The sequence below is a fragment of the Channa argus genome, chromosome 14, assembly GCF_033026475.1.
Source record: "Channa argus isolate prfri chromosome 14, Channa argus male v1.0, whole genome shotgun sequence".
Taxonomy (NCBI): Eukaryota; Metazoa; Chordata; class Actinopteri; order Anabantiformes; family Channidae; genus Channa; species Channa argus.
The window spans coordinates 24,376,166-24,402,191 of NC_090210.1; the positions used below are offsets into that span (position 1 = coordinate 24,376,166).

The window sequence follows — 26,026 nt, forward strand, 5'->3', positions numbered from 1 at the left end:
GGCCAGATTGAGGTGGTTTGGACATGTTCAGAGGAGAAACTGTGAATATATCGGTAGAAGGATGCTGAGGTTGGAGCTGCCAGGCAGGAGGTCTAGAAGAAGACCAAAGAGGAGATTTATGGATGTAGTGAGGGAGGACATGAAGTTAGTTGGTGTGAGTGAAGAGGATGCAGAGGATAGAGTTAGATGGAGGCACATGATTCGCTGTGGCGACCCCTGAAAGGGAGCAGCCGAAAGGAAAAGAAGAAGTAGGTGGCAAGCGGATATAAAAGAACAAGATATCACCACAAGTTCTCCAAGACTGCGAAGGCCATAAGGAAAACAGAGTCAAGTAGGAATCAAGGAGACATCTTGTCACCATGGATGATTCTCCAAAAACTGGCAAACTAAATGATTTTGTACTTTAGGATTGAGGCTGAATTTTACTTATTACTGCGAAACTGCACTTAAGTCCACTCTAAGTAACTAAGCCAGTAGTAGACTGATCTGTCCAGTCACTCTTCCATCAGGTATGTACCAGGATCTTACTATTTTTACTATCTTTAGATTCACACACTATACATGTAGTTTGAAGTTTAAAAAGTTATTATACCAAATTCAAATAAACGCTGTTCAAATTTTAAAAAATGGACCATTGAGCTTTAACCTTACTTTAAATGGTATATATAATGGATGGATGTACATATACTTTTACGTAACAATTATACTTCACCAAAAAAAAAAAAAAAATACTGTGACTTTCTTAACCGTGTTATGTTTTACATGTTAAAATATATAAGTCAGTATGTGGACTACATCATTAAAGATATTTGCATTTGGTCCAGAGAAAATAATAACATGTCCTTCTGCAATAAACTCCACAAATGTACGATAACTGAAGGCGGAACACAATGCTAACTCTCTTACCTCGTCGGAATTTCATAGTGTGACATCCGGCGGAAGTGTGCTAGTAGTGTTAACCCTTCTGTTGTGTGGAGTGGAAGAAGGAAGATTTAATTAGTTGTATAGTTGAAAGATTCTTCAGTTCAGCAGCCATGTCGTCAGTTCATCCCCTGAGGGAGTTTGTGACCGAGCGACTAACTGCTGCTGCTGAAGAAATATTGGGAGTTTTTGCAAAAGCGACCGTCGAGTATCAGGAAGAGATCGAGCGTCAGCGCAGACTGTTGGCTGTTGTTCTGAAACCCCAGATAAAACTAAACAGGATCGGTGAGTAATCTTAGCTATACTCCCTCTTTTATGGATCTTATTTTGTATACTATTTAAGAGGGACATGCTGGAGCCTGGAGAACATCTGCTACACATTTACAAAATACTGTCTTGATGCTAACACATAATGGAATTTGCTATTAAGACTCTAACGGAAATGAGCATCGCGATATTGTTTTCACATTTTTTTTTTACAAATAAAGTGAGCTATCTCTACCTCAGTTCAAACAAATTTAACGTGACCTAAAACTTTCAATTAACATCTTCATCATACTTACAAACATATGTTCGCTTTGCTCTGTATAGATAAACCTGATGATGTAAAAAAAAACTTTAAGAACAGTAAATCTTACAACACTTATGCATATAGTTCACAAACCTCAATAGACTCTTATCACATATGAGTAGTCGGTTTTCCTTGTATGGCATTTTCTTCTCCACAAAAACTAAGATGGGCACAGGAATGAAAGGACTAACACTCTTATTTGTTAACTCAACTCTGTAATAGAGCTCATATGTAACGTCAGTCCTGTGATGTACCAGTGGTTTTAGTTGCAGGCTAACAATGATTCTGAAATGTTTAATAAATGTGGGCCCTGAGCTCTTTTCTTCTAGAATGTTAAAGTACTCAAATGAACAAAGAGGTAAAGTGTGTGATATCTGATACAGTTTGCCGGTTCAAATGCTGCGTTGTTTAATAAAGCTGGTTACAATAGAGCTGTGTGATATGATAATATATATCATGTGAGGACAGATATTTCTTATTTATAATATTGTTATTTATTTTGTTTGTTGTTCTTTTTGGCAGCATGAGACACATTTCTTTACCACAGTGCAGATACAGCAGTGCAGTGACACAAACAACCAGAGGAGATTGAAGGTTATGCAGAAAAGTAATGTGGAACAGGAGGAGGATAATCCAACAGTCAACCAAAAGATAGATTTCACCTACTTACTTGTGCAAATCAAATGAAGCAGCATTAGAAAGATCCATTTATGGGAAAAAGTTACTGTTGTTATGCTCATCTAGGAAAATGTTGTGCAAGCTTTTACTGGTTTCTGTACCAGTTAACATTAGCTAGCAACACAGTTATGGTTGCTGACACGCTAACAGCAGCTACTGGCAACTTCAAGGCAGCTAATGATTATTTTTCTTGTTGATTAATCTATCAATTGTTTTTTCGATTATTCAGTTAATCTATCGATTGTTTTACCGTTAAGCTCCTTATTATTTTCAATTAATAAATAATAATATGACATAATAACATAACAGTCCATCCTCACTCAGACTCAGAGAGAAAAAGCTGCTCCACGAGTTCATTTTCTTATTCACTAATCTCAGTGGTGTCTTGAACAATCCACATCAGAACACAAATATTTATATTTTCGTGCTTTAGTTGACCTTTAACAACTAAATCCACGCATTTTGAGGTAACTTCTTTATTGTCCTAAAATTGCCCCTTACAAAATCTTTGTGTATCATTAATTTTAGACCAGTTTGTGATGCATTGACGCACCTTTCGTAAATCAATATATTTACGTCCCTCCTCTAATGTTGTTTTCCACGTGCTTCAAGTGCATGAGCTCCCATTTTGAATCAATCAATCAACCAACCGTAAATTTTTATACAACTTTGACCATTACACATGTTTTTATTGCATCCATTGCATGATATACACTTTGCTCATGATTGGATCTTGAATGTAATAAAGAAATGTAGCAAAGCCTGCAGCTTCTGTGCTCTGGCAGCACCAAAACTGTGCGCTCAACAATGAGTAACACCAATGCAAAGTCATGTCACATAGTGCAGATGTAATTTTTGAAAGAGAGCCTACAATTATGCTGCACATTTTGTGAACTAGTTAATTGTACAAATACCTTTTTGGTCAAGTATATAATTCAAATCATAATAAGAAATTAACCTTCCCAAGTGGTATTTTCATGCTGATTTGGAACAGTTTTTACGCCAGGTGCCCTTCCTGGCACAACCCTCCCCAATTTCTACCCGGCTTGGTATCGGCACTGCAAGCCTGGGGAAGGGCTGTTGGGGGTTCAGTGCCTTAATGCATATTATTATTATTATTATTATTATTGGGATATAAAATAAGGTATTTCGGCATATGGAATTCTGGTGATACTGCACAACCAAATGTGACAGCACAGTTGTTGTAGCTATATCTATTAGGGCCATGCAATATCTCCTTAATACAGCTGGGTGCAAATGTTTGCATCTGCTTAATTTAAAATGGCAAAAACAGTGAAAGGTTTTTTTGTGAACATAATAGTTTAAAATCTCCTTGATAAGAAATAAAGTTTATTTTTTAACAAATATATTAGGGGCCATTGACCATTTTGTTACTTCTGATGATGAAAGAACATTTGTACGACCCGGTTTGGACATCTAGTGAAACTTTAGTTCATTCTTCTTTGCATAAAAGCTCAAGCTCAGTCAGCTTGGATGGAGAGCGTCTTTGAACGGCATTTTTTTAGTCTTGCCACAGATTCACAATTGGATTTAGTTCAGTTGTGGTTTCATCTGACCAAAACACCTTCTTCCACATGATTACTTTGTCCCCCACATGACTTGTGGGGATTTCTTATGCGGGCTTTCTTCAAAAATGGCGTTGTTCTTGCTACTCTTCCAAAAGGGCCATTAAACATTTATCATTTTTCTTTCACTTCACAATTATGTCCCACTTTGTGTTGGTCCATCACATAAAATTACAACAAAGATTTAGGTTGTAATGTTCAAGAGGTAATAATATTTTTGCAAGGCACTGTAAATTAAATTTTCTATTCAGTTTCAATTCAATTCAACTACAATGAATTTTCCAATGAGAGAGACTGAAATCAATAATAATTTGCACCTGTGTTCCCAAATAATTTGTTATAATCCCCCTATATAATTCTTCTGTACATGAATGGCACACTGTAAAATTCTTTAATGGGTTAAACTTGTATTTATTTGATGAGATGTCTTTTTAATGATCATCGCATTAGTAAAAGGTTTCTTGTGCCTTTTTATCACTGCAGAGCTCCCAGGGCATTATGTCTGTAAGGAGGAGGAGGTTCTCACAGACCAGCAGCTCTATAATCCAGAGAGGAACTTCAGTCTGGACACAGAGGAACCAGAACCTCCACAGATTAAAGAGGAACAGGAGGAACTCATTCAGGAGGGAGAGCAGCTTGTCCTGAAGCAGGAGACTGAAACCTTAATGTTGAATCCTACTAATGAGGAATTTGACCAAAGTATACCAGAACCAAACACTGCCCACCAGCTCCTGTCTCGAGGCTCTCCTGTAGCTGAGAGCAAAGATCAGGAAGGGAGGAAGCATGTAGTGCAAGGTTTAACCACACATCCGAAAACCACAAGTCAGAGTATCAATGTACACAACTCTGAGTCAGAAAATCATTGTAATACTCGCACAGGTAAAAAGTCTTTCAAAGGTGACGGTTGTGGAAAAGCTTTTCAAAAAGAGTCTGAGTTGATTAGACATACAACAATCCACACAAGTGAGAAACCATATGTTTGTAACACATGTGGGAAAAGGTTCAGTCAGAGAACAAGATTGAATGTACATTTAAAAATCCACACAGATAAAAAACCTTATTCTTGTAAAACATGTGGCAGAGCTTTTCGAGAAAACAGCGACTTAAAGGTTCACAGTAGAATCCACACAGGTGAAAGACCTTTTTCTTGCAAAATATGTATGAAGACTTTCCTAGTTAAAAGCACTTTGTCGACCCATATGAGAATCCACACAGGTGAAAAACCATATTCTTGCAAAATATGTGGGAGAGCATTCAGAGTTAGTAGTGTCTTGAAAGTTCACATGAGAATCCACACAGGTGAGCGGCCATACACCTGCAACACCTGTGGGAAAAGATTTAGAGAAAACTCATCATTGAAGAGGCACATGAAAGTCCACACAGGCAAGAAGCCATATTGTTGTAAAACATGTGGGAAACGCTTTATTTGTAATAGTAACTTGTTAGTCCACATGAGAAGCCACACAGGCGAGAAGCCTTTTTCTTGTAAAATTTGCAGGAAAGGTTTTACAGTTAACAGTAACTTGTTGGTCCACATGAGAACCCACACAGGTGAGAAGCCATTTTCTTGCAAAAAATGTGGCGCTTGCTTCAAACGTACTAATGACTTGAAAATTCATTTAAGACATCACACAGGTGAGAAACCGTACTCCTGCAACACTTGTGGGAAAAGATTCCGTGAAAGCTCAGCACTGAGAAGTCATATGAAATGCCACACAAATGACAGGCCATATTCTTGTGAAATATGTGGGAAAAAATTTACATATAGGAGTAACTTTATGGTCCACTCTAGAACCCACACAGGTGAGAAACCATATTCTTGTGAAACATGTGGTAAAAGTTTCCCACTTAGTCGTAGTTTGTGGGGCCACATGAGAATCCACACAGGTGAGAAACCACATTCGTGTGAAGTATGTGGGAAAGACTTTACACTAAGAAGTACTTTGATGGTTCACATGAGAACCCACACAGGTGAAAGGCCGTACTCTTGTGACACATGTGGGAGAGGTTTCACGCATAGTAGTAGCTTGATGGCCCACATGAGAATTCACACGGGTGAGAAGCCATATTCTTGTGAAACATGTGGGAAAGGTTTCACAATTAGTAGTTCCTTGATGTTCCATAGGAGAACTCACACAGGTGAAAAGCCGTATGCCTGCAGCATCTGTGGGAAAAGATACTATCGGATGTCAGACCTGAGAAGACACATTAAAATTCATACAGACGAAAGTTGTTTTCAGACTTAATGATGTCCATTAAAGAGGAGCCCAAAGTGGGTGCTGGAGTCGTACTGCAGTGCAGTTGTGTGTTCTGTAAAACTCAAAAGCTTTTGACTGTTCAGACTTGGGATTTTAGTTTATTATAGATACTGTTTTTATTTTTTGAAATACAGTTGTATAATGTTCTACATTACTAAGGAACAGTTAAAAAACTGTTTAAGCTGGACAAATAGAAACTTGGTTTATATCATGATGTACATCAATGTCGACTGAAAAATGTGGTTGTGAAAATTGTGAAAATTTTCTCAGGCTTTTATTTAATGAGAAAAGCTTAATGCAGAACATTGTCTAAAATGAATTATTCATATGTCTGTATTCCTTGTATTTCTGTTTTAGTCTATTGTAATTTCCCAAATTTAAGAGCATAACTTTTTAAAACCCATCACCTTGGGGTGTATGGCACAGAAAAGTGAGCTAATCCTGTTTGCACTAACAGGCACCGTTTGTGAGTACTGGGAATCATTTGTTGGTTTTGTATATGTAGGGGGGTTTGGAAAATATGTGTATTATAGAAAAAGACAAGTGATGTATTTGTAAATGCAAGGCTTGGCTAAATAAATAATAGCTCAAAAAGACTAAGCTGGCCATTGGGGTTTTTGCACTAGAGTTCATAAGTAGCATTAGTATTTTATGGATGCAAACATTTTGCTAATATCACAAAACTCTAAACTCTCTGGTTTCTTTCCAATTATTTTTTACATTGACACACTGTAATTTTTACCCTACATTTGTAGAAGTGAAAAAGAGTTAAACTACAAAAGCAACATGTGCAGCAAACGTAACGTTACGTAAAGCAAACTTTACCTTTGTCTACTTCATAATTAATATTGTGTTTATGCATATGTTAAACAAATGACATTTCATTGTATGACAGAACAAAATGTCATCCCACAGCATTTCTGAAGGATTCAAATCACTTGGAGTTTAATGCAAAATCGTTTCCACTAAAGTAGAAGAACACCGCTCTTTTGAAAAGAGAAACTGATTTCCAAGCTGCTGACACACATCTTCATGGTAAAATGGAAGGCGGAACTTAAGGCTTTCGCTGTTCCCCAGTCGGACCTTCACAGTGTGACATCCTGCGGAAATAAGTCGCTAGTAGGGTCAGTGTTGACATCAATAGAGCTTTCGGCGGAGTAACAGTTGCGGGAGTATAGTCGTATCTAAGATAAGTTCTTAAACTGCAACGAGGCAACAATGTCTTCTGTTCGGTATCTGAAAGAGTTTGTCACCGAGCGACTAACTGCTGCTGCCGAAGAAATATTCGGGGTCTTTGAAAAAACTATCGGCGAGTATCAGGAAGAGCTCGTTCGTCAGCGCAAATTGTTGGACATCATTTGGAAACCGGAGATACAACTACCCAGGATCGGTGAGTAAAACCCGAGCGGTCCTAGTGAAAGTTGAAGGAATGTGACTTTAAGGTATTAAGCTTAACGTTGCGCTGATCCCTTAGTACATAACGTTAGAGGGAAAAGGACAAAAACAATGCATCTTAACTTTAATAACATTAAGTGTAGCATAGTAAATACTATGACTGTGTATTTCCACCATACAAACTATTTATTGACCAGTTTATTAGGCAGTGGCGCTTTGTGATAGTTTCTCAACAAAAGCAGAGCGCAAAGCAACGAGTCCAAAAACCGTGGAGAGGAGGGGGCAAGATAGCGAAGCGATAACTTAAACTTTTTGTGGGCTGGTGCCTTCTATTTACATGGAAGCTCGGAATGACGTCACAGTCGAGTTGACCACATTCCATTTGGTCAGCTAGTTTGATTATAATACAGTACATTTAAAAGCTACTTTCCAGTCCCCGTACAAAATCCATAATAAAGTATAAACAGAGCACAAGAACAAACTACCTAAGGATAAAATTGCCCAATAGGGCAATAAGGTAAAAGTTACAGTGGGAAATCGCAAAGGATAAGTCATTTTAAACTGAGTCGTGATTTGAATAGGGATAAAGAATCAGTGTTGTCAGGGAGAGTTCCAAAGACGGGGGGGCGGCAATGCGACTAAAAGCCCTAGAGCCCATGGGCTTTTAGTCACATTGCCCCCCCCCCCCCCCACGTGGGTGAGGAAAGAAGAACTACCATGTGTACCAATGAGTGGAAGAACGACGAGTACATGAAGGGGGTATATGACTGTAGGTGAGTTGGTGCAAGGTTGTGAAGGGCTTTAAAAGTAAGGAGGATTTTAAAGTCAATACGATATCTGATGGGAAGTCAGTGAAGCAGTTGAAGAAGGGTGTGACATGTTGTATGGTGGGAGTCTGGGTTATAATATGAGCAGCAGAGTTGTGAACAGTTGTATATTTTAAATGGGACTGGTTTAAATTTAGAATGAGACAGATTGCCATTAATATTTATATTTACATTTAGTCATTTAGCAGACGCTTTTATCCAAAGCGACTTACAAGTGAGGTACAAGGCAGCAAAAATCTAAGTCCTATCAGAAAAGTGTTCACATTTCACGACATGCAAGTGCAATAAAGAGCAGAAAGGAATTTTTTAAATTTATTTTTTAATAGATTTAAGTTCATAGGAAGATGTGGAAGAGTTCTGTTTTCAGCAGTTTTTTGAACATTGGGAGTGAGTTTGCTGAGCGTGCAGAGTGCGGTGCTGGGACCACCAGGCGTCGTTCGTTGGCAGACCACAGCAGACAGGAAGGTTTGTAGACTTGAATGAGTTGAGCTAAGCAGGAGCTGTTGAGGTGATCACCCTGTAAGCAAGAGACAGAGCTTTGAGCCTGATGCGAGCATCTACAGGAAGCCAGTATCAATATGGAAGTAGAAGATGGCAAATATTAAACAAATCTGTAGTCTCACTACCACGTGAACTTTTTGACTTCTCGCTGCAGATGTTGATGACCCTGATTCAGAACATCTGAGTCTGCTGGATTCTCACTGCTGAAATAGACATAACACATCTCCCTGTTAGAGCTACAGAGACAATCCACTGATCACTGGTGCTACAGAGTGATGGTTTCACCTTAATCAGAGTAAAGAAAGCAGCGTGATGTTAAAGTCTGATGTCTTTTATAGTAGAAATGTATGTATGTTAATTATATGCATTATACACTAATCACACAGACTGTCAATGTACTTAACAAAAGCTATACTGCTAAATAGACTCAGACTAGCTTCTAGTTGACTGGTGTTTGTTCTGGACCAACTGGGGCTGTGAACTCACTCTGTTCCTTCGCTAATACAAAGTTACTGCTGCTAGAATCATTTGAATGTTTCTAAATGTAACTTCTTTTCTTTCTATGCCTTCACCTCTAAAAAATAATATTCATGTAAAGCGACTCAGCAAGTGTTTAAACCTTGGTGAGCCACTGCACTACTGGCAACAGTGATGCCTTTAGACCTAGCTAAATCTAAGAAGCGCCTCTGTTTGTACACTAAACCCCAATCTACCCCAGTAGTAATATTTTTCTTGTGTTCTTTGTCCCCCCAGAGCTCCCACAGCTGTATGTCTGTAAGAAGGTGGAGGGTCTAAATGACCAACAGCCCTGTGACCAGAAGGAGAACTGTGGTCTGGACCAAGAGCACCCACAACCTTCACAGATGAAAGAAGAAAAGGAGGAACTCTGCAGCAATCAGGAGGGTGAGGAGATTGTACTGAAGCAGGAGACTGAGATCTCTATGTTGGTTCCTACTGATGAGGAAAGTGACCATAGTGAAGCAGAACCAAAGAGGGACCACCAGCTCCTCTCTGACAGCTCTTCTGTAGCTGAGAGCCAAGATCAGGAAGGAAGCCAGCATGTAGACTTGCCATCAACCATAAATGCAGAGCCAAAGGTGAAGAGGAGACGTTGCAATAACAAGAGTCACACTAAAAACGCAGACAACTCACACACAGGTAAAGTCTTTCAAATGTAACGAGTGGAGTTTATTTACAATTTCATCGGCTTTGTGGGTAGTTTGAGAGTCATTAATGCCTCAGCTAGAAAGACAAGAAGCCACATTGTTTTAAAATATGCTTTTAAACTTTCTGGTAATGTGAAAAGAACATTCATAAAGGTTAGAAGTTGCATTCTTACAAATTATGTGGGAAAAGATTTGGCACCACATATGTATTGATGTGACATATGACAGCACACACAGGTGAAAAACTATACATATATATGGTGAGAGAAAATGTAGGCACACGTCATATGTACAAATCCTGCTGCAGAGAGAAACATGCAGCTAAGTGTAAGGCTGAATAAATGGAGACATTATAAATGATGTGATGCTGCTTCATTTTAAAACAAAGTGCCTGAAGTCACACAGAAAAATGTACCTACCATACTTCTATGTAAAAGTCTGAGTCACTTTTCCCAGCAATTGTTTTAAAAATTCAGACAATTCCTGTTGTGGATCAACTGTGTCTCACCCTTTGTCCCCCCTTTCTCCCCCCCTGCGATGTCACTCTGCTGTGATATGAACACACACACAAAAAGACAGAAAGCTGCATTTTCTGTCAGGAGAAATAATTTTACTCTTCTGCTCCATGTTTACGTGCGTTTCCAGTAACCATGTTTCTTACGTGCATGTAAATGCTGTTGCCCAGCTACTCAACAAAGCTGATTTCTCTGAGTAACCTGGTAACAAGGCAACATTATTCACACTTGGCAAAAGCCTGCTGTTAGCCACCAGCTAGTATTTATGCTAAACACATGCCAGCTCTCAGCTGAGAGACATGAAATCTAGTGGTAGCTGAAGATATGAAGGTACAGAGCTGAAGCCAGGTGTTTGTTACACATGGCTCAGAATTGCACCCCTTGACAGCCAGTTTTCAACTGTCCCCCTTCTCCTCCCTGCCTGATAGGTGGAATATTCTAGAGAAGGAAAGATTATTTCTTATCGTTGATCTAACTCACGGTCACAATGTAAGTGACAAGACAAGTAATTTTGGAAAGGTTAATTGGTTATTATATGTTTGCATTGATAAAATTTGATCTCTTTGATGTTTAATGCTTTTCTTTAGAAATGGAACCCACTCAATAATTTAATATTTTTATTCCTCCTAAATTTTACCTGCTTTACATTAATGTAAATAGTATGTGGTTGATTGCAACATGACTGTCCCCTGAACAGCCATGAACTGCAAATTAAACGTTTGGCAACATTATGAATTTTAAAAGAGAGATGGGAAACAGCACATGTCACATCCAGTTTGGTAAATGTGCTGTGCTGCTGTAAAGTACATGGAATATACAGTTAAACTTCAACTAACATGAAGCAGTGTCATGCTGTGATTTATTGTGGACTAACTAACCTGTAATTGTGCAGGAGTCTGGATGACCAAAAAGTGTCCTATTGGCACTATTATCTTTATCATTGTCTGCATTCAAGTTCTGACCAAAGTTATGGTTAATTTCTGTCTCAGCTGTTGTTATGACTGTGAGACTTGTTGTTTCTAGCAGCATGTAACTGCTAATACTGCTTTCCTTCTTTTCTTATCCGGATGTATCCAAGCTGTACTGTACTGTAAGCTTAAAACACAGAGACCACTTACAAAACGAGTGAAGTTATTCGATAAGTAAACAATCATTGTATTTGAGTTGCATAGCAGCCAGTCTTTTGCATTGTCCAAACTCATCTGATCGCATTGAATTGTGGTGTGTTAAATCAGATTGTGTTAAATTTTGCTGCAGCTTGATTCAGGTATAAATCCTATTGTGTTGCATTAGTAAAACCGCAGGCCTTGAGGGCCTCTGCAATGCTTTTTGTAATAACTATTCCTGCACTGCTGATTGCCTGGATCCGTTGTGTTCAGTCAATCAGTACCTGGAGGACATGGGTTGGGCAGGGACAGCTGGAAAGTCAGCAGGGCCGCTGGCCTTCAGATCTGGAGTTTACTATCCCCTATGTAGCAAGAGTAACTCTGCACAAAACCAAGCATTCAGGACTGAAGCTCTCACTTTAAAACTCCAGTCAGTTTTTGCAGCAGGAAGATATGCTGCTAAATAAACTGATTTAATGTTGTAGCTTTGATTTCTCCTCTGAAGGCTAAAAACAAAGCTGCCAACACAGATTAAAAATAGATAAATAGCTTTTGGCTTGACCCTTGGGGGTCGATACAGTGGACCCTGTTCTGCATGTTGATTTGGATTGAGTGCCCTTCCTGCTGCAACCATCTCATATTATCCAGGCTCGGGACCGGCACCAAGTTGGGTGGGATTCGATCCCATGGCCTCGTGTATCCCAACCTAATGCTCAAGCCACCAGGCCCCTATGTTGTAGACACAGAACACTTTCATATATTACATATATTTGTTGAGGACACATTATCATAGTTTTTGGAAGTTTATTGTCACCTCGTTATGTAATGCAAGCATGAAGTCTTACCCAGAATTTTCTTAGGACTGGACTCATAGTGGTCTCTCATTGTTAATTAATTCACTTGTATTGGAGGTCTTAGTGATTATATCATTAACGTAGCTGGTGCTCCCCATAGAAATCATTTAGTTATTATGTTGGTAATTATGAAGAAACCTTAAGTTCCTGCTTGAGTACATGCATTGTGGGATAAACTTAAGAGCAGCTGAAAAGTGTTTTGAGATGTAAGAAGAAATAACAAAGGCTTGAATTTAAGTTTGAATTTAAAGAATGTCTAAACCCATATGATGACTTTCCTTATGGCAGGGTGTCAGTATGTATCAGTATGTATCAGTATGTATCAGTATGTATCAGTATGTATCAGTATGCCGCTTTGCTCATATTATAATGATTAAATAGAAATACATATGTTTAGGGGTTTAGTTTAGTTGTTATGTTTAATTGGGAAAGGCAGTTGTCTACAGACCACAGGGTCAGTGGTTTGATTCCTGTTCCCGGCAATATGTTAAAGTCCAGGGAGACGCTAAAACCCTAACAGTCCATTTCCATCCCCAGCTGCACAGTGCCCATCCAAGCCTGGTAGAAATTGGGGAGGGTTGCGTCAGGAAGGGCATCTGGCAAAACGGCCAAATCAACATGCCGACAATGATCCGCAGTTGCAGCCCTGAACTCACTGGATAAGCCGAAAGGACAAAAAATAAATAAATAAATCGTAGTTGAAAATATAAGAATACATGTGGAACAACAGAGTTATATTTCAGTTTTACCTTGTTTACCTGGGACTCTGGAAGGCAATAAACATTGTTTCAAACCAAATTCAGCTTTCTATGTTTTTCTAAACTCACAGCCAAGCATTTGTTGGCTGCTTTCAGTTGTCCTTTTATTTGGATTAGATTTATTTTAATTTCTTTCCTGACCTCTTGTGATATTAAGCCACTGGAGTGGCCAACCTGTTTGCGTCATTCTTTAGGTACAATAAGCTCCACTTTGTCCAGTCCCTCTCATTGTAGTACAATTGAAACCCTCGACACTTTGATATTTGACATCTAAAGCAAAGACGTAGCATATAAATTGCGTATAATTGCATTTTTATGTAATTTATCTTATAACTTAACTTTTCCCTGAAAGTTGTTTCTAATCCTAACCCATGTCATCTTATAATGTAACCTTAACCTGAAGTTGTTTTATCTCGTGGCGCAAAAGGTTACCATCAATATGATGCGACAAATTTGACGTCTTAGGCAGCTTCATCTGACGTTGTGGGATGAGAACGTAACACGCAGATATACAAACATGGTCAGTCACTAACTAAAACATATAGGCCTGAGAATTAATAAAACAGTGATGAAACAAGACAAATTAGTTGATTTAATTCGTTGGTTTAATTTGAAATTTATTTTAATTGTTCAATTAAAATCTAACATTTTGGTTATTATAAATGAATGTGCACAGCTCTAGAGAGTCAGCTGGAGGAAACGAGGACTCAGCTGGAGACAATGAGGCAGAGCCTGGGGCAGATCAGAGCCCGTTTACAGTGGGGATTATCCAGCTCGCCAGCGCAGCACAACCAGCTGACCACCAGCCCATCCCACCCCTCCTGCGGACATTTGCTTTTTCCACCCTCGGCCGAGAGCCTAGCAGAGGAGAAGCCACTGTCCTTCCCTCCACAGGTAAAACCTGCCAGTCCAGCCAGCTGCAGCACGGACACGACAATCCCCCCTCAAGAACAAGATGTGACTCTCCGGGTGCTGTCTGCAGAACGAGAAGATGCGTTATTTAAGGACTGCTTTGTGCGGGGAGAGCATCGCCCTGATGTGTATGCTGCAAATATATTTATGGCACTCGCGCCATTTGATGCGTACAGAAGCTGGGTTAAGCGGGTTAACTGGAGTGGCAGTAATAGCAAAGCCGAACTGCCGCAGAACCTAAAAGATAAGGTTCATGAGTACATAACACAGAGGTTTCCTGAACTCTCGACTGATCAATGGCTCCGGATCCGAAACAAAATCAATGAAAGGCTAAGGAGTTCCCGAAAGGTCGACCCAGAGAAGGCCCGCGCCGGTTTTCCAAAATAAAAGATAAGTGTCAATGTTATTTTTAAATAAAGTTTATCAAACCCTCAATTTAGTCTTTTATTTCCTGGTTGGCATTAAATCTACTACGACCACAAGCCGTTTTTTCTAAAACAAAAGCTGTTTTTGGGCCAATTATTAATATATTTGTTCACAATGATTTCATTGTGACTACAAACAACTAAACACTCCTCTCTTTAAAGCACAGCACACAACTTTTGCATTGTTGTAGATGGGGATAAGCTGCAAATAATGACCAAAATGTGGGTTTTGGTATAAAGGTTTTCTAGTGGACGGAGCACATCACCAGTTACAGTGCTTTAGTCTTTGTTTCAGCATAGCCTATTGCTTCACTTTGATCACTTTTCATACAGAAATGCTGCCTTCAGTGATGATGATTAGATTATTTGTCTCTGGTAAAAACACCTGGGTATGGCCATCAAGATAATAATGAAATTTGCAGTTGCGCAAATCACTAAAAGTAATCCAAAGATGGTGTTTGATGTAATTGGATGAATTAACCATAGAAATTAAAATTTTTAATGCCAACTTAAGACGCTTCTGGTGGTTGGTGTGTTGGATTAAAAGTGTTTATTTACATGTTAAACATGGCCTCCTAACTCTCCGCATTTGCTGCTATACAGTTAAATTTATTAGATTGCTCTTCATGACAAAAGCAGAGAGTAATAATGCTTTGAAACCAGAGATGGATCACAGATGCATTTCTTCAGTGTAGCAATATTAAAACCGCTTGAAACGTCCAGCTGATCATTGTTAGCGCTTGCCCCAAATCTCCTGTCAGGCAAAAGCAAATTTCAGGTACAGGAAGGGATGGAACGTTGCACTGGTTGGTGTAAAAACCTATTGAAAGGTTCTATCTTTCCTTACCTCTTGCATTAAGTAGCTGATACAGACATACAAACCTAATATCACACATATGTACACACCAGAAAAAAGCCACATTTAATATGTCTGTGACCTTACACTGAAGAGTTTTGATTTGACAGATTGTTCAGATCATCACACTAGCAATATCCTACCATTTGTTATAAAAAAGATTTTGTTGTTATGTCATTTAAGGGCCCTCATTATGAATGTTCTTTAGCCTCAGGAATGCCTGAATAAACACTGACCAGGCACAACAATATGACCACCTGTGCAATTTAATACAATCCAAGACGGTGGTTCTGCCATTAACTCAACTTTTACAAGGTTATTATTTTTCCGATTTGGGTTTAAACTGTCAGAAACGTAAGAATTTAGTTTCAACCTAAAAATGGTGAAGCCATAATCTTTTAAAAGTAGAATTCATGGCAAAGCCACTGTATTGGATTTTATTAAGTTGCACAGGTGGTTGTAATGTTACGCCTGATCTGTGGATATAGCGATATAGTGTTCTCATGTTTCAGTAGTGCTTAGGAAGACACCTCGGACTTGTTGTTATAGTTTTTTTTGGGTTTTTTTTGGTCATTTTTGTGGAACTCTCATGAAAGTGCTGTATAACTGTCATAGTTCATTATTTGTGCAGCAATAAATACATGAAAGACCATCTTGTTGAAATCTGTTTATTTCTTTAACAAAATCGCTGTTTGATCACTGTTCAACCTGACAGATCAATACAACATTGTAACAGAAGGTTGTTTTCGTTATAACATTATTGGGGAGGTCATCAACAGCATTTCACTGACAATAACCAATACTGAATTTGAAGAATGCATAGCTTAACATTTACTACTACTAATATTTTATTTTCTACAGGAGTAAAATGAATAGATTGTGAACTTCCAAATGTGCTGTTGGGCCACTTATGTTTTCATCCTGTCAACTCTTTTATTGTCTAGAAAGTGGGCTTTAATTACTTTATTTTTTTGATCTAGTAATTGTTTATTCAATAAACAATAATTACTAGATCAAAAAATAAAATCGGTGTCACGTCCTATACAATGAACTATGTCAATTTTGGTTTTGGTCACTTTGATAGTTTCAGATGAGCAATTACCACAAATAATCGAGCAAACACTTTTATTCAAACCAACTAACAAGTGAGTAGCACAACTGACCCTGTAGTTTGTGAACAACTACTCTACCAACTCGGCTACAGCTGCACATGACAACCTCAGTACAGCTTGTAAATTCCTGAACTGTTCCTTTAATTGTTCCCATACATAGAAAACAGCTTACGCCTTTTAATAGCATTCTGTGTTCAAAAGTTCAGTTTTGAAGGACTGAACCACATTTTTATTTCTTCCAGTCTAAGTAATATAGTTCTGGTTTCATGAGTGTTTATTATGCTTCATATATTTAGTACAGCTGCCATTTGATGTTACTTCATTGTCTGCATATGTATTAATATTCTCTAGAATTTTCTTAATCACTGTACATTATTGTAGCTTTGTAATTGTAGTTTCAGAGTAGTTTTTCTTAACTTTTTTTTGGCTTTAATGGGAGAAGCCAACCTTGATGACAGACACAAACATACCTTACTCCATTACAATTATGTATCAGCTATGTTTGCATTTAATGACATAAAATAAACTTCACTTTCACCTTCCAACCAACAACTTCACTTTGGAATATCAAGTGCAGTTCCACACAGGCGAGAAGCCATACTTCTGTGACACCTGTCGGAAAAGATCACTGTAAAGAAAACATTTCTTAGTCCACACAGGTGAAAGACCATATTGTTGTGCCCCTTATTGTTAAAACATCCGAGCAACCACATTGTGGGACTTTTAAAAATCCATAGATCATACTGGATGGCACACTTCATATAACGGTTCATACATTTAAAGAGCAGGTTAAAAAATGTTTTTTCAACTTATCTTTTCAACTTTTTAGCTTAAGAGGGTACTTTTTGAGAATTGCCTCCCCCACTGAGTTAAATAGATTCAGTTGCTTTCTACCTCACGTGAAGAAAAGCTCAGAAACAAACATGACAATCTGTATTGATCCATTAAATCTGATTCTGATTTTATATATTTCTACCTCAATTCTCAAATGTGTAATTGCAATTTAGATTGTGCTAAAAGTTGAGCTTGCTTAAACCTTTTCTTCATTTATTTCCAAACATCAGCCAAAAAAAAATTGAAATGCTTCAATCAACAGGACCAGTGTCACCCTGAAATCTGAAGCAAAGATTCAGATAGATGTTAAAAGTAGTCCTTGTGAAAAAGAAGTATTTTTTTCTATTATTACTTAAAACAAGGGCTTTATTGCTGCAGGTAAGTATGATATATTCCAATTTGGACACTGCCATATATTTACCAGCAGTGATTGTTCTCAAATAATCAAGATGGGTGTGAATTCTGCAGTTCTATCTAATAAACCATATATGTCTTTATATGTACATTTTTAGTTCCCCGTTATTTAATGGAGCATCTTAGAAGCAATCTTCTAAATTTGAATGTCAGAAATTGATCTAGGATATTGTTTTCATGCACTGAATCATATTTTTTTGCTGTTTTTATTTTTTGCTTTTTATTTTTTGTTGGTGGTGTTTGTTATGCAGACTATTAGTAGAGACTTTAACGATTTCTCTACCTTTACAATTGGTAGAATTGTCATTTGATTTTATGGATTTTGAATAGGTCATTATGAATTTTATTTTAATTTTTGTTATCAGCTTATTGCAGTTGGAGTGCATATGAAGTAGAGTTACATGCCATATGGGCTGCTTTAAAGTTTTCCCTTAAGGAGCTAACAAATGAAACATGAAACAATTGTCAAGCAGTACTCACACAGGGATAACAGGTAATGAGAAGGCAGAAAGAGGAAGGAAAACAAGCCATAAGTAAAAAAAACATGATTAACTCAATATACTATTGGAAAGAAAAGTGTAAGGAGGGAAATAAGGGTAGCGGCAGAATTGGAATAGTGAAAGCAATGGAAGAATTCTCATTGCAAAGTAAGGTGGAAATGGCAAAGAGCTGAGGTCCTTAAAGACCAAACACTCATCGAAGGATGAGTCTGGCAGTGTGTTCAAACATTAGAGGTTCTTATACACTGGAGTTAAAATAAATTTACTGAGGCAAAATTCCCTCCTTGAACCTCTGGAGTAAAACTTTTTTAAACAATTAATAATAGAATGTAAATTATGTTTACTATATATGTTTAATTGCTATTAATTGCTTTGTCTTCAACTCATGAGCAAACGCATCAAAATCTCGTTAATTAACTAATGATTGTTTATTTGCTGAGACTTTCACTAAACTGCTTCTGGTGTCTCTTTCCAGAGCTCCCACAGCAAGCTGAGAGCCAAAATCAGAAAGGACGGAAGCGTGTGAAGTCAAAATCAACTAAAAATAAAGAGCCAAAGCCAAAGAAGAGAGATCAGGAAAATAGAAGTCAAAGTGAAGAGTCATTCAAATGTGAAACCTGTGGAAAGTCTTTTCAATACAAATGTAGATATACTGCACATTTAAGGAGCCACACAGGAGAGAAGCCATTTGTCTGCAACACCTGTGGGAAAAGATTCCACTACACATCGCATCTGAATAGTCATTTAAAAATTCACACAGGTGAGAAGCCGTACCCTTGCAAGACCTGTGGGAAACGGTTTGTTCATGCTTCAGCTCTGAAAAAGCATATGAGAAGCCACACTGGTGAGAAACCATATGCTTGTGAGACGTGTGGGAAAAGATTTAGTCAACTGTCATCCTTAAGAAACCACATGGTAACGCACAGTGACGATAAACCATACCCATGCAACACCTGTGGTAAAAGATTTAATTTACGGTCAGTATTAAAAATTCACATGAGAATCCACACAGGTGAGAAACCATACTCCTGCAAAACATGTGGGAAAAGATTTAATTACTTGGCGTCACAGAAAAAGCACATGAAAATCAGGTATGTTTGTGCAGAACCTGTGAAAGAGCTTTCAGAGTCATTGGTAAATTGATGATCCACATGGGAAGAGCACACATGGGTGAGAAGTCACATCACTGTAACATCTTAGATCATTCATGGATGAAACACACAAGAAAACACCACTGCAAAAGTGTTTACACTGGACAAACCATCAAGAAACTTGCATGAAGAACAGTACAATGAGAATAAAATACAATTTTGCAATAACTTGATCTCTGTATGTGTAAAATGTCCCATTAAGAAGAGGTCACACATCTCATGTTCATGCAGTTCACTGGCAAGTTTTGTCAACCTGGCTTATTTTGTCCCTTCTTTGACTTTGTTGCTTTGGAGTATTTGATGTTGTGTTTTGTAAGTCAGTTTTCTTTAAACGTACTGTTCTTCAATTCTTCCTTATGTGTTCACATACACAATTACTATTTAATAGAACGATTCAAAAACAGAAAAAAGGTCAACAGTCACAATTGAAGGCAGAACTTAAAAGCTAACTCACGTCCACTGCCGGAGTTTGACAGCGTAACATCCGGCGGAAACGCGGAAAGCGCTAGTAGCATTAAGCTAGCTCCGTGGAAATGTGGAGTTGGTTGATGGTGGCGTTTCATCGCAAATGAATAAATCTGTCGTAGTGAAACAAGCATGTCTTCAGTTCAGTATCTGAGAGAGTTTATCAGCGAGCGACTAACTGCTGCTGCTGAAGAAATATTCGAACTGTTTGAAAAAACCATCATCGAGTATCAGGAAGAGATCGAGCGTCAGCGCAGACTGAGGGAAAACGTTATGTCATGGAAACCCGGAAAAAAGCTACACATGAAAGGTCAGTAAGACTCCAGCTCATATCCGATACGAGTGATTGGATTTGTCTCGTCTGCGTGTGGGTTGTCACAGATGTAATGTTATTGTCCACATCATAAAACCACGTTGCTACATAGAATTTAACTGTGGTTAGTCGTTTGGGTGGTTTTATTCTTTTTATACCATTTGTAATGTTAAGTTTTGTCCGATTTGTCAACATTTCAGGACAACTTGAGCTGATTTTAGTGCTTTTGTGTGTGAAACGCAGTCAGTAGGTTTTTGTTAGTGGGATTTAAAAAAAAATGATAGTTAACATTTCTTTTGCACAATATTAGTAGATTCTGAAACGGTTGGACAAATTGTTAAAACACTGGTTTGCCACTTTTTGTGTAACTTCAAAGCAGAGACATACTAAACACAGATGTTCTGATCCATTGGTGAGGTATATCTGTCATCTGCAGTTAATTAATAAAGAGGATTTCCCCACCTTTGCTTCTACATAATACAAACCCAAAGTAACCAAATGGAAAAGCTACAATAGGTTTATCAATCATTATTTCACTTCATAACTATTACCCCATTTCCACCGAATCCATTTCAGAGCTGGTTCTGTGTCAGTGTCTATTGTAGAACCAGATCTTTGCATTTCAACAGAAAGTAGAGCTTATTGCCAGAGAAACTGGCCCCAGAGTAGCACCAACTATTTGCTGAGGTAAAAATAAATGTACCATTTATCAGCTTTGTATAACTGCAGTGTGATCAATACCAGTGAACTTGATGCTAGTTAGGGAGGCAGAGACTAAGGCTAATAAAGGCTGAAATCGCTTATTTAAGTTCAGTGTTTCAGTTAGGTAGCGTTAATTACAGTTTGAATCAAACAAAGATACTGCAGAAATGCATTTGAGCATTGGTATTTGGGTGCTGATGTATTCTCACAAAGTCAGAAGCAGCATCGGTAAAGAAAGGTTGTTGTTGTGCTTTGTGATTGCTGTAATGACACGGCTCTAAAGTGGCTTTCTAGCTCATCGAAAGCAAAGCAGTTCTTAACACGTGCTAGTTGAACCAGCTTTGAACAGGCTCCGGCACAAGTCCAGGACTAGTACCTTAGCAACCTTAAGGTACCAGCAACTCTGGGGCTTCTAGATCTACAAGCCCCAGAGTTGCTGGTTAGATTCCCAGTTCATCCTCGAACATCCAAGTAAATATCTTTAGTGGCGCCAACATATCTGTGCTGTGACATGTAGGTTTGACTTCAATTATTGCTTCGATTTTGATTAATTTACAATTTTGGCCAAAAAAGGGATTATTCAGCCTATACAACCATGAGTTTCACCTACTAGCTCAGCCTGTGACACAGTCAGGCTGATTCTTTATGACGAGGGAAGTACCAAAAGAGGAAAACAATAAGAAAAACAACAGTGATTCTTTAGTAAAGTGGTAGATTCCAGTCTGGGTTTGGAATCAAGGGGCTTGTATACAGACTACGTGGTGTTCCTGATGTCTAATCAAGTCAGAGGATCGTGGTCACAATATTGAAGACAATTATCATGATTACAGACCAGGGCTGGGTCTTTACTAGTGCTTGAAAAACACAATACATTAAATAATATTATGTAATTGTTTTCTGAGGTCACATTAGAAACTTTATTTCCTGTGTGTATTTCTCCCTGCAGAGCTCCCAGAGCAACATATATGTAAGGAGGAGGAGGTTCTCACTGACAAGCAGCTCTGTAACCAGGAGAGTAACTCCAGTCTGGATCGAGGGGACCCAGACCCTCCACAGATTAAACAGGAACAGGAAGAACTCTGCACCAGTCAGGATGTAGAGGAGCTTGTCCTGAAGCAGGAAACTGATACGTTTACGTTGACTCCTACTTACGAGGAAAGTGATGACAGTGAACCCGAACAAAACAGTGACAATGAGCTTCTCTCTCACAACTTTCCTGTTGTTCAGAGACAAGATCTGAAAGGAATCGAGCATGTAGACTCAGGATCAACTATAAATCTACAACTAAAGCCAAATAGACAGCAAGTAAACATTGGTCACACTAATGATGTAGATAACTGTCCTATGTCAGAGATTCATTGTAATACCCACACAGGTGAAAAGTCAATCGAATGTGACTTCTGTGGAAAAGCTTTTAAGTATAAATACAATTTAAAGAGGCATCTCAGAATCCACACAGGTGAGAAGCCATTTGTTTGCAACACCTGTGGGAAAAGATACAGTCAAATGTCAATTCTGAAAAGGCATATGAAAATCCACACAGGTGAGAAGCCATATTCCTGCAAAATCTGTAGGAAAAGATTCTGTCAGAAGACACAATTGCAAAGACACATGAACATTCATACACGTGGAGAGACAAATACTTAATAATCACTTAGGTGAGTTTTCCGACTTTGTGATGGATTCACTGCCAACATCACCTGAGAGAAAGAATAATTTGATTTGTCTCAGGTGGGGATGAATGTGGGGATGTTGGGGTGTTAAAATACAGGCGAGTAAGCTTGTATTTGATATGTTGGAGAGGATTCAGTTGTAGCACTTCATAGACAAAGCTAAAAACACAGAAGTGAGGAGCCACAAAATGAGCTCTTTAAAACTTGTTTCTGAGAAACTCCTGACAATGAAAAGACTTCATATTCAGCTGGGTACAAAAGTTTCCCCCCATTTTGAAACAGCAAAAAGTGTAAAATTCTTTTTTAAATCAACATTATACTAAATGCACACTGAGCTTGTACAAATTATAGGAAAATAAAGTTACATTTTAATTTATCAAGGGGCATGCAAACTTGCACCAGTGTAATTTTTATTGTTTTGCCATTTACATTTAGTCATTTAGCAGACGCTTTTATCCAAAGCGACTTACATGTGAGGTACAAAGGCGGCAAAACTCTAAGTCAAGGAGAAAACATCAAAGCAAAGTCCTATGAGAAAAGTGTTCACATTTCATGAGATGCAAGAAAGGAAGATGGAAGGAAGATGCAGAAGAGTAGTGTTTTCAGGGGTTTTTTGAATATTGTAAGTGAGTTTGCTGAGCGTGCAGATTTTAGTAGCTCGTTCCACCACCGTGGGATCACTGAGCTGAAGATTTTTGCTTGGTGTCTCCTCGGTGCGGTGCTGGTACCACCAGGCGTAGTTCGTTGGTAGACTGCACCTGGTAGACCTGAATGAGTGAGTTGAGGTGATCACCCTGTAAGCAAGAGACACAGCTTTGCAGCTGATGGGAGCAGCTACAGGAAGCCAGTGTAGAGATCTGCACTGGACAGATCCTCATTAATCCACTGCAGTTAAGCGAATCCCATGAGAATGGAACTTCTAGCGTGTTCTTCTGTGAAAGCAAATGTGGCGACCAGTATTTTATAAATGGAGCAACTTGCGCTGAAAAGAACAAAAAGAATCTGGAAAAAAAGACAAAGCACAGATTTAGAGTGAAATCCTGAACGGAGAAGCATGGACAACATGGGACTGTAGAGAACGTACAACAATTGACCTTTTCACCAAATACAAGTACTTAGCAGTTGGTTAACTTTAAATTAGAGCCAACACAACACACTGACGATGGGTTATTACCTTGCAGCTAACGTTCTACATCATGTTACATGTTCATCTTTCTTACCAGTGGTGGGCCTGAACCCTCATCGTGGTCCAGTTGCAAAGCTTCAGTGGCAGCTTCAACACTTACACCAGACAATGAGGAGACAGTTTCCTCTGCAGTTAAAGATTCACTTGCCCTCTGATAGACGTTCTTCCCTTTCTGCTGATCCAGAGAAATTGGCTTGGGAAAACTTTGTTTATGAGCCGAGTGCTGCCTGCTTTAATTCAATGATCCAGAGTGAACCGCTGAATACAAATGTATGCACTACCTCTTTGCACCTTAAAACTTTGTCACCTGTCTCGCCTAATCACCTGCACCCATTTTATTTATTTTTTAAAGCTTTGGATATGTTCGTCTTCAGATATGCTACAAAAGCAAGTTTATAGATCGTGCAATTGTTTGGCAGCCTGTTCTCAGCTTCTTCCCGTTTAGAAATGTGGAAGTGTGAAAAAGATCTATATGAAGGTAAAATAAAGAGCAGTTCAGGTAACATTCTAGTTACTATATATAACACTCGTTGCCAATGTCAGTTGCAAGTATTAAGTTTTTAAAAAAACTTTTTAGAAACATGAGTGACTATTATGATCTAGATCTTAAGACTTTTCAGCTTTACTTTTGTCCTCATCGATTATCTTAAAACATCCACCTCCGTCTACCTGCAGCGGTTAGCGGGGTATCGGGTGCAGTATTGGAGAAGTTGTAGGAGTACAGGTACACAAAGGCAGAATTGGAGCCAATGTTCGCTATTGGTACCTGCATCAGGAAAGCATGAATAATAATATCAATTATTATTAATAAAATTATCCCCATTCAGCTAGTTCAACCTTTATTTAATGATCAAAAGTTAAACAAAACAGCAACAACAAAAAAAAAAAAAAAAAAAAAGGAGCATATAAAAAAAAAAGTAAGAGTAAAATGCTGGATTTTAAATTGGTGCAAACTTAATTAAAATTTAACATTAACTAATTTTGGTTGATGGCACATTAGTACAAACCCAGTGTGCATTAAATATAATGTTATTGAAAAAACTTAATAATGGATGCAAACATTTGCATCCAACTGTAGCATCTACAATTTCACATTCTGTTCAGATACCAGTGTTTTTGTCATTAACTTTTGCAACAGTTCTTTATACTCAGTTCTCTACTCAAAGGAAACATCTGCTTTTACACTGAATGCTTAGTTTTTACAAATGTAAATGATGAATGAATGACTTCATTATTCACTATTGATTGCAAACGTTTATGGGATTTTGCAGCTGAAGAACTTCTAGTGCTGTTGAGTTACTTGTCATCTTGCCACCTATGGTTCTGTTTTTAATGTATTTTGTGATTGCATCAACCTAATGTAATATTTATTGTCTCATGTTTTAGATGTAATATAAACATGTTGTAACAGACATGGTTTAGTGAATGGTCCTACAAAAATAAACATCAAAGAATTTTAATATTTTGCTCAGTTATTGTCCCAAATGTATGGACAGGATGAATCGATTAGATGACTGGGGGAGGCAGTGGCTCCAGAAACTGGAACAAACACTATGTTAATAATTATTAAGACTATTATTATTAAGATTATGACTGAATTAAATTAATGATACAGTCAGTTTTTCTTTCTCTAATGTTACACGTTATTGTGTACAACTACATATAAACGTGCTAATTAAAAAGGTCAGCATGTCTGTCTGTCTGCCTTGGATTAATGTACAGATACAGTGTGGTTATATTTAGTGGAATAGATGAACATTCCATAAGGGTCTTCGTAATTTATTTACAATAAACAAAAAGGCAAAGGCACTGATGTATTTTCTAACTATGTACAACAGTATAATGTATAAGTATAGTGCAGAAGCTCATTTGTAAACTAGTTGTATCCTATTGTGTTGATTTAAAAGGTCATAGATCCTGTAGAGCAGCACATAATAATAAGGCATCCATGGCTCTGGGATTGTTCCATGAGGCTGTAGAGAAATTTGGTCTTTCATCCCTGTGGAGCATCTTGTTTTGCTTTTAATGTTAACATTTACAGTTTTCAATGAATGAAACTGTGAATTACAGTAAGAAGCTTTGGTCCACTAACCATTACATTAATGTTACTAAATCACATTCTCTATTTAGTCGCTACAGGTTGCACAGATGTTATTACTGATCTGACACGTAGTCAGCGGGCTAAGGCTGTTTTGACTAATCGGTGTCAGCCAAAGTCATTGTGAGTCTCTCATTGCTGTCAAATTTGAAATATAATCCTCTCTGCACTGACGTCTATCATTTAAGTTTGGAAGAAGAGAGAGGCAGATGGAAAGAATGGGAGAATGATTAAACTGAATGATTTAAA

At 38.1% G+C, this 26,026-nt stretch overlaps 1 protein-coding gene across 1 annotated transcript; it reads left to right on the forward strand.

The window, feature by feature from the left end:
• Window positions 1-917: 917 nt before the first annotated feature.
• Window positions 918-25,139, forward strand: LOC137098459 (zinc finger protein 107-like). Its single transcript, XM_067474705.1, has 7 exons — window positions 918-1,206; window positions 4,240-6,000; window positions 7,204-7,404; window positions 9,491-9,895; window positions 18,665-19,329; window positions 19,917-20,115; window positions 21,767-25,139. Exons 1-7 carry the CDS (start codon window positions 1,035-1,037, stop codon window positions 22,465-22,467), a joined length of 4,104 nt encoding a protein of 1,367 aa, XP_067330806.1. The 5' UTR covers window positions 918-1,034; the 3' UTR covers window positions 22,468-25,139.
• Window positions 25,140-26,026: the final 887 nt, after the last annotated feature.